The sequence below is a fragment of the Quercus lobata genome, chromosome 3 (genome assembly GCF_001633185.2).
Source record: "Quercus lobata isolate SW786 chromosome 3, ValleyOak3.0 Primary Assembly, whole genome shotgun sequence".
In the NCBI taxonomy this organism is placed as follows: domain Eukaryota; kingdom Viridiplantae; phylum Streptophyta; class Magnoliopsida; order Fagales; family Fagaceae; genus Quercus; species Quercus lobata.
In genome coordinates, this window is record NC_044906.1 from 20027909 (window position 1) to 20037257 (window position 9349).

The 9349-nt window shown below is 32.2% G+C and overlaps 2 protein-coding genes across 3 annotated transcripts; both read right to left on the reverse strand.

The window, feature by feature from the left end:
* On the reverse strand, positions 1-2048 carry LOC115980517 (acetylajmalan esterase-like). Its single transcript, XM_031102751.1, has 5 exons — positions 1778-2048; positions 1069-1317; positions 688-809; positions 317-590; positions 1-218 (listed from the first exon to the last, which is right to left on the reverse strand). The coding sequence occupies exons 1-5, from the start codon at positions 2046-2048 to the stop codon at positions 1-3; spliced, it is 1134 nt and encodes a 377-aa protein (XP_030958611.1).
* Positions 2049-5150: 3102 nt separating this feature from the next.
* Positions 5151-7745, reverse strand: LOC115979937 (acetylajmalan esterase-like). Of its 2 annotated transcripts, XM_031102055.1 has the most exons (5): positions 7374-7745; positions 6304-6522; positions 5917-6065; positions 5557-5830; positions 5151-5458 (listed from the first exon to the last, which is right to left on the reverse strand). In XM_031102055.1, exons 1-5 carry the CDS (start codon positions 7636-7638, stop codon positions 5241-5243), a joined length of 1125 nt encoding a protein of 374 aa, XP_030957915.1. In that variant the 5' UTR covers positions 7639-7745; the 3' UTR covers positions 5151-5240. The 2 variants fall into 2 exon arrangements, with proteins under 2 accessions (XP_030957915.1, XP_030957916.1); XM_031102056.1 differs by lacking the exon at positions 6304-6522.
* Positions 7746-9349: the final 1604 nt, after the last annotated feature.

Genomic DNA, 9349 nt, shown 5'->3' on the forward strand with positions numbered 1-9349 from the left:
TTAAACTTTGCAATGAAGCTTAGGGAAGATGTCATTGATGATCCAGTTTGCCAGATACTGGTTTGCCTTATGAGTCAAATGAATTCCATCCCAACTGATACGTTCATCTGGATTGGCACAAACTGGTACACCAGGAATTCCACACATTTTTCCCAAGAAAAAGTCATAAGCACCTCCAGCCCCACAGCAAGATTTTAGCACAGAAGCAACATCAAATCCTGTCCATTGTGAAACAATCAAAATTGCATTACTGAATCTCTGTCATATCTAGCTATATATTGTTCTAGCAATTTATTAGAATTAGAAAGAGACTCACCAAGATGTTGAGCATTACGGTAAACCCATTGGAAAGCACTGTAATAATCACCATATACTATGACAACATTAGGATTTTTTATTCTCAAATCTTCAATGGCTAGTTTAAGTTGATCATTGTGATATATTGCCAAATTATTCAACCCCTTTAGGCAGTGTAATTCATCATAATGAGCTGAATTTTCGGAGTGGAATTTTGTAAGATAAATTGGTGAACAGCCGATTGGGAAGTGTCCAGGGACAACCACTCTTACAGCACCATAACCAATTACCCTCTACAAACAAAGTAATAGAATAAGGACTCAATAATCATGTTAGGCAATTTTGCAGACAAAAATTAGAATCGGATTTGTTTTGTTTACGAAAACATACTGTGACAGCGTCCTTAATTGCTTTGACAACTTGTGGAACTAAGTATCTGGCCTCCTCAACGGTTTTGTGCAGCAATGCAAGGTTATAATCGTTCTCTCCAATTCCACCCACAATGAATAGGGCTGATTTAAGCTTCTCAGCACAATCTATCAAACATCAACAAAAAGAAAATATATATTTTTAAATTTGAGTTAGGTTGTGATCCATAGCCTTCATTGGCAAAATTGCCAAGCTTGGTGTGTTTACAATTGTTTGAAAGACTAAAAATGAAATTTTCAAATTTCAGAAATTAAAAGCGGACCCAAATTTTAGGGATCAATCTAATATTATCTCCTACATTTTAACTCAGTATTACATGCTTAATTCAAATGAGAGGCTAACCATGATGATTGTGATAGGTATGATGGAAATAGGTGGACATCCAATCCAGTTGCACACTAAGAGAACTTGAAGTAACTAATGATGGAAAATTAGCTCCAAAAAAATTTATAGGCAAGGCAGTGGCATCAGCCACTGCAAAATTCACCCCCCCACCGACGGCCACTGCAACGTTCGCCCCAAGATGAACACCAGCAAATAATGCGTCCTTATTCAAGTAGGGAGATAGAAGTGGAATTCCGGCTGATTGAGCTGTGAAATTATAGAACCAAAAAAAAAAAAAAAAAATTAATATAAGTTAATTTTGATTATCATATTGGTTCATAAGGTAGTTCTTAACACGTGTGGTGGAGTCATATAAGTTAAATAATAAAATTTCCTTAGTTCCCTTGGCAAGTAGAATTCAAACATAACATATTATGCTTAGCCTAAAAACAGAGCCAAGTCACTTTTCCAAACATTCTTATCATGCAGTACTAATATTCAAGAGTTTGAGAAAGTGTGATATAGGGAGTCAGATTTTGACAAACCAATGTTGTCAGTTGCCAGTTGGTCATGTTGTTACTTCTTTAATCCTTCAAAAGACCAGCCTTATAAAAATTTCTAGCAACAAATTAAGTAATTTTCTTTGCTACTTTTTGACAAACCAGCATCAACTTAATAATAAATAGATAAATAAACATCAACATATTAAGTTTGATATGATTCTTACCAATAAAATCAATCATCAGCAACCCATTGGAGCACCTTCCAGTTGCATTTTTGAAGTAGGTTTTGCCATAGGGAAACTGGAAAAATGGCAGAGATGGGTTCTGAAGAATCAAGTTGCCTGTGTCAGAGATAGAGTCCCCTAGTTGATATATTGCATCAAACTCACAAACCTTAAGGACGTCTGGACCAGTGCAATCAAGTGGAACAATATGAAGAGAGAAAGCAATGACAGTGATGAGAAGCAAAGAGAAAACTGATTTGATGGTAGCCATAATTTGCTGAAGAAAGAAGCACTTGGTTATCTATGAATTATGATATGAAACTATGGAATTAGTGCAAGTAAGCGCATCGTGCATGTGTTATATATATAAACGAGGAGTTACCTAATAAGGAAAATTTTCAGTCTGTTTTAAGTTTGTTTTCTCCTATATGTTGGATTTTGGTTTCTTTGAATAGTAGTCACTAGTTCTAGAAGTTAAACTCGATTTTCTTGGAGCACAAACTACGTACTATCCTAAACTCCTAACAATCAAAAGGCAAAAGCTAATGCTTTTTACTTTTTTTCTTTCTGTTGATAATAAACTACTCATTAGTTACTATTACCATTTCAATTTGGATTTTTTTTTTTTTTTTTTTGAGGAAAACTTTAGGAGTTTATTTGCTTAGTATTGGGTTACTCTGTCAATTTGTTGAGCAACCGTATATATTGACAAAGATAGGAACAAAATAAAATTCTTTTGAATTGATACAGAATTCTGCATCCTTCATGGGTTTGATGGTTAAACAACTAATTTATTGTGAAATTGTTGTAACGTTTTGTTATGTACCTAAAATTACTCTATTCAATAGTCATAATTACGACCAAAACTATTGTTGTTGTAAAATGTAAAATATTATTGTAACGTGTTTCCTTGAGATATCTAACTAGAATTTATTTTCTCATTCCATTTTATTGTAGATTAGAGTTTTTAAAGTTCTTAATAATAATAAGAGCTTTAAAAACTCTAATTTTTCTAAGGGTCCATTTGGTTGGAAAGATGGAAAAGTAGAAGGATAAAAATTGTGGGAAGATGGAAAAGTGGGAGGATAGAAAAAATTTAGTTTTCCCTCATTTGTGTTTGGTTGAAGAGGTGGAAAAGTGTAAGGATGGAAAACTTTTTTGTTTGATTGAGATAAAAAATGAGAGGATGAAAAAAAAGTTGATATAAATTTTCCATTAAGTCCTTACTAAATATATAAACAAAAAGTAACACATTTATTATTTAAAAAAAAATTGTATGGACACTTTTATTAAATTTTTTTTTATAAAATAAGCAAATGCTAAAAGGATAAAAATAAAATAAAAAACAGATAAAAACAAACAAAAAGAACCAAAGTGTATTGTGCAAATTTTTATCCACATAAAAAAAATTAAAAATTAAAAACCAAACCAATGTGAACGTGCTGTGCAAACAAGAAGAAATTTTATCCAGGCAAAAAAAAAATGTCCAACACACATCTTCCTCTTTTTCTCTCCCATTTTCTCCCCATTTTGGAGAGATTAAATTTTGGTGGGACTGGAGAGAAAACAGCTGAGCCCACCACTTTTCTCTCCCACTTCCCCTCTCAACCAAACACCCTTCTCACTTCCCACTCATTTTCTCTCCTATTTTCCACTCTTTTTTTCCATCCTCCCTAAAATCCACCCAACCAAACATACCCTAAGAGTTAAGATGATATTTTTCCCATTCAATTGAATTTGCTAACAAGTTATAAGACAAATCACATCTAGGATACAACCAAACTTGAATTCTACCGCTAGTAGTCTTGGAAAATCCTATAAATTTCTCTCTAATAATGTGTAAAATCTATAAAAACTTTCCAAAAGCATTTAAAAAAAAAAAAAAACAATTTAAAAAGGAATATGGATGACTAATTATACATAGTGAAGAGTTGTCTTTGAAAGTTACTTCAATTGATACAATCCTTCTAAAATATGTCTTAGTTGTTACCAGTCATTAATAGGGTTATAAAGGAACCAAATAATTTATAAACAACTTGATTTTGGCTTGATATAAAACTTGTTCATATTAGTTTATTGATAAACAAGTTATGTTTGAGCCTTAATTAGTTTAAGCTTGTTTAGTCAACGAGTCAAGCCCAAGCAAAAAGGGGAAAATTTTGTCCATGAATAGGCTCATGACAATGGGCTCAATTAAAAAAAAAAAATTAATTCCAAACCTTGGCTCTTTTATGGGCTTAGTAATAAGCTTGATATGGGCTTAGAAAATAAACTCATATAAACCTTTAATTAATTGAGAGATGAAACCACTCATACAACCAAAATGGGCTTAATAATATGCTTAATATGAGTTTGATAATACATTTGTATTGGATCTTGAGTTCACAAGCTTGATTAACGAATCGAGTTGAGTCAAGCTGAGCTCAAGCCTTTGGATTATTAGATGAGCTCGAGTTTGACTATTGTATATAGTCTTTGTTTGGACTTAAACATTCAATATTCAAAAAAACTCAACTTGTTTACAGCCCTAGCCATTAGAGACTAAAAAAAGTCTCATTTTATTTATTTATTTTTTTTCTAGAATTTGCATATTAAGTAACTGACTCACTTAAGCGAACATTGAATAAACCCTCACTCAAGCTCACATATACACGTCTATGTATCCACACGTACTCCACTTGAGCCTCTTTCAAGTGGGCTCACATGAAGTACCGTTTTAGGCCATTTGTTTGTCGTTCTAGGAATTTTGTTTCTCAATTGACATTGTGATTGCATAGTGACTTTATTCGAGCACACCTTAAGATCACTCGAGCACACTTTAATGTTTTAATCATTTTTCATTATACAGCCATTAAAGTTGGATTACTCGTATTACAACCTAGATGTATATATATATATATATATACAAGAAGTGCAATCACACAGAGCCAATCACACACATTGTGTTTCTTTTCTGATACTTTTTTGTCGAGTACTTCAGATACCTGAACCAGACAGGCAAAAAGAACAGATGTTCAGCTGTAGAATTCTGCTCTTAGGCCTTGACTGTCACCGAAATTTAAGGGGTTAAGAGTTACTCTTTAATCAACACCACTGTCAATTTCATTCCAATTTATTTAGTAAATCATGACTCTGAGTCTCTGACCCAAAGAACCAGTGAACTTAAGAGCACAAATATATCAATTGTAAATACAACAAGGATGGCCTATTCTTAAAGTAATTAAATATTAATTTACTTTGTTAATAAATATATGAACTTCACCTCATAAAATCGCTTTGGTTTTGGTAGCTTATATGCATACGTGAAACAAAAAGTTAAAAGCTAGTTTATTTCCAAAAAACTGAAACTTAAATTATTTGAAATAAAGCTGAGACAAAAAGTTGTGTATAACCCCCAAATAATACATAAAATAAGCAAAAAATTAGTTTATAATCAAATGCCAAACAGATACACTAAAACAACTTAATCTTTACAATTAAGCTTAGATAAGATGTCATTGATGATCCAGTATGCCATTTTCTGGTATGCCTTTTGTGTCATATGAATTCCATCCCAACTGATACGTTCATCTGGATTGGGACAAACTGTTACATCAGGACCTCCACACATATTTTCCAAGGTAAAGTCATAAGCACCTCCAACACCACAGCAAGATTTTTGAACAGAAGCAGCATCAAATCCTGTCCATTGTGAAACAATCAAAATTACATTACTGAATCTCTGTCATATACAGTTATATATTGTTCTAGCAATTTTTTAGAATTAGACAGAGACTCACCAAGATGTGCAGCATTATGGTAAACCGATTGGAAAGCATTGTAATAATCACCATATACTATAACAGCATTAGGATTTTCTTTTATCAAATCTCCAATGGCTAGTTTGAGTTGATCATTGTGATATGTTGACAAAGTATTCAATCCCTTTAGGCAGTGAAATTCATCATAATGAGCTGAATTGTTGGTGTGCAATATTGTAAGATAAATTGGTAAACAGCCAATTGGGAAGTTTCCAGGGACAACCACTCTTACAGCACCATAACCAATGACCCTCTACAAACAATTTCATAGAATAAGGACTCAATAATCATGTCAAGGAATATTTAAAAGAATTTGTTTTGTTTACTAAGAAAACATACTGTGACAGCATCCTTAATTGCTTTGACAACTTTTGGAACCAAACTTCTGACCTCCTCGAAGGTTTTGCCTTGAATCAATGGATAGTTATAATCATTCCCTCCGATTTCTCCCACCATGAATAGGCCTGTTTTAAGCTTCTCAACACAATCTACCAAAAAACAAAACAAAACAATTATATATGCAAAAAAATATAGGTTTAGTCCTCAAATAATTGAGTCAGTTTGCGATAGCCTTCTATGGCAAAATCTGAGTCAGGTTGAATCTTGGAAGACTAAAAAGAAGAATTTTTCAAATTTCAAAAACTAGAACGTGACAAATTTTAGGGACCAATCTAATATCATATACTACATTTAACTTAGTATTACATACTTAAATGAGAGGCTAACCATCATGATCAAAACAGATATTACTGAAAAAGGTGGACATCCAATCCAATTGCACACTGAGAGAACTGTCAGCAAATGGTGATGAATTATTCTTTTCTCTAGGGACATTTAAAGGCAAGGCAGTGGCACCAGCCACTGCAAAATTCACCCCATGACCACGAACAAATAATGCATCCTTGTTCAAGTAGGGAGAAAGAAATGGAATTCCGGCTGATTCAGCTGTGAAATTATAGAACCCAAAAAAAAATTTAGTATGACACAGAATAATAAATAAACAAAGCAATAAATTTTGTATAGCTCCCTCGGCTAAGTAAAATTCAAACAAAACAAATCATGCTTAGCCTAAAAACAGAACCAAGTGACTTTTCCAGATTCCGTAACTTTTTTGTAATATGAACTTTATAGTAATCAACTTTGGTTTCTTGATGTAGCGTTGCAGGAAAGATACATAAATAATTGAAAGGGGAGAAATCAAAACCTAAAGAACTTAATTAAGACAAAGGATTCCAAAAGTTAAAAGTCTTATAATTCAACTGGTTAACACCTCCTGATGTTTCTAACAAAAACATCAACGGTTCAAATCTCTTAAGCCCAACTATCGAATTAGCTTTAAAAATAAATAAAAAATAAAAATGAAAGGAATCCAAAAAAACGAGGAAGTATGAAGAATATATTATCTTGTAATTATGTTACAACCATAACCATTGATTAATTACCACCGACACCATCATTATCATTATTGTTATTACTAGCTAGTAGTGCACAACATAATTATAAAAGTTAAACAGCATCCAATTACCCCCTGACCCACACAAACAAACTGAAACTGTAAAGTTTTCTTTTTTTTTTTTTAAAGCTATCTAAAATCAGTGGAGCCTGAAAATTTTTGCAAACAGTGTTGTCAGTTGCCAGTTGGTCACGTTGTTGCCTCTTTATTCCTTCAAAAAGAACAGCATTACAAAAATCTCAAGCAAAAAAGCAGTTTCTTTCTAACTTTTTTATAAACCAACATCAACTAAAAAATAAAAAACAAAAAACAAAAACATCAACAAGTTTAATATGATTCTTACCAATATAATCAATCATTAGCAACCCATTGGAGCACCTTCCAGTTGCTTTCTTGAAGGTTTTGCCATAGGGAAAATGAGCAGAAGGCACAGCTGGGTTCTCAATAATAAAGTTGCCTGTGTCAGAGAAAGAGTCCCCAAGGTTATATATTCCATCAAACTTGCAAACCTTAAGGGAGTTAGCATCAATGCAATCATGTGGAACAAAAAGAAGAGAGAAAGCATTGAGAGTGAGAAGCAAAGAGAAAACTGATTTGCTGGTAGCCATGATTTGCTGCAAGAGAAAGAAGCGCTTGGTTTTGGTTATGATATGAAGTTATGGAATGCAAGCAAGCACGTCGTGCATGTGTTATATTTCCAACTAGTTGATCATATCCTGCCTTAATTTTTTTCGAAAAATGCTGATAAATATTACAACAAAATACACAGGTAATGTGTTCATTTTGTTTCCATTTTAAGGGTATGTTAGTAAATTAGAGCTTTTAAAGCTCTTTTTTTCAAGAATAATAATAATAATAATAATAATAATATATTAATTAATAAATGTTCTAAGAGCACAGGTTAAAGTGCACTTAATGATCTATTAAATAATACTTTTATACTCTTTTATTTTTTTTGAAAATAAATATTTTTATACTTTATTATGCATAAATATTTAAAACACACAATCATAATGAATTTATTCCTTCCTTGAGTAATCTATATATTTATATATATAATAATAGATAAAAATGAGAGAAATTTAAATTAAAATTCTAAATTAAAGTTCCAATTTTACGGTATGTGTCATAAATTATTTATTTTTAAAGAGTTTTATTTCTTAATTTTAGAATCAAATGTGGGACCATATCATAAATATTCATTCAAGTGAGTTATTAAATACAAAAACCAAAGAATCTAGAATAAATTAATCGTAAAAAAAAAAAATCACAATAATTTTAAAAGAAAATGGACAATTTACATTTTATACCTAATAATATTTGTAAAGGTAGGTTTTGGTTCCTAAGCCCAAAAGATAAAAGGATCTAAGTCCAAAGAGCCCAATACAATGAATTTGTAGAGAGTGAGTTAGAAAACTAAGCTCTAATGAATTGGGTAACACTTATAATAAATCCAGATCACAATAAAGTAAAGATAGACTGGTTTTATCTAAAGAAAATCATCATTGGCACAATCCGAGGAGATCAGTTCTTGTATATATTTCTTGAATTTGGTTACAAGTACAGTTCTTGTTGCTACAGTATTTTTCTCTTAATTCTCTGATCCCTTTCTCTTAAGGTCTTCTTTCTATTATATACTATCTTCCTTCTTTCATCTCTACCCTCCACGTGTAGATTAAATTGTTGGTGTTGATCCTTGTTCTATCAGCACCTTCCTGAAGTCTTTAGGGAGTAGCTGTAAGACTGAAAATTACTGTTCAGATGTCACTTCCTCATTAATGTGGCTAAAGAGTTAGTTACAGAGCATTCAATACGATGATAACAGCTTTCTCTTAGATATTATATGGCTTCCCTTTGTCCTATGCTTTTAGGATGCTTATCCTTATTAATAGAATTTCTTGGAACGTTACCCTGGATGGCAGACCATACTGTCAGACCTCGGCTTTACTTAGCCAAGGAGGCATTCATCCTCGGACCACCTTCTTGGACTCTTATGACCAAACCTCACATCTTCATTCACTAACGCGGACTCCCATAATAGTGTTTTATCCGTCCTCGGACTACTTAATGTCCTCGGATTGGGCCCCCGGCTCAATATATACATAGATACATACTATTAGGCCTATCACCCCTACAATATCCTTACAAAAATTTTTAAAGAGTTAACAAAATATAAAAATGACTATCAATAGTATTTAAATTATATATATATATAGGAATTATATTATGCATCTTATTGTATATCTTTAAGTGTATTCATACATATGCATAGTGTTACAAGCTAGTTAATATAATATATAGAGACACACTTAAATAAAA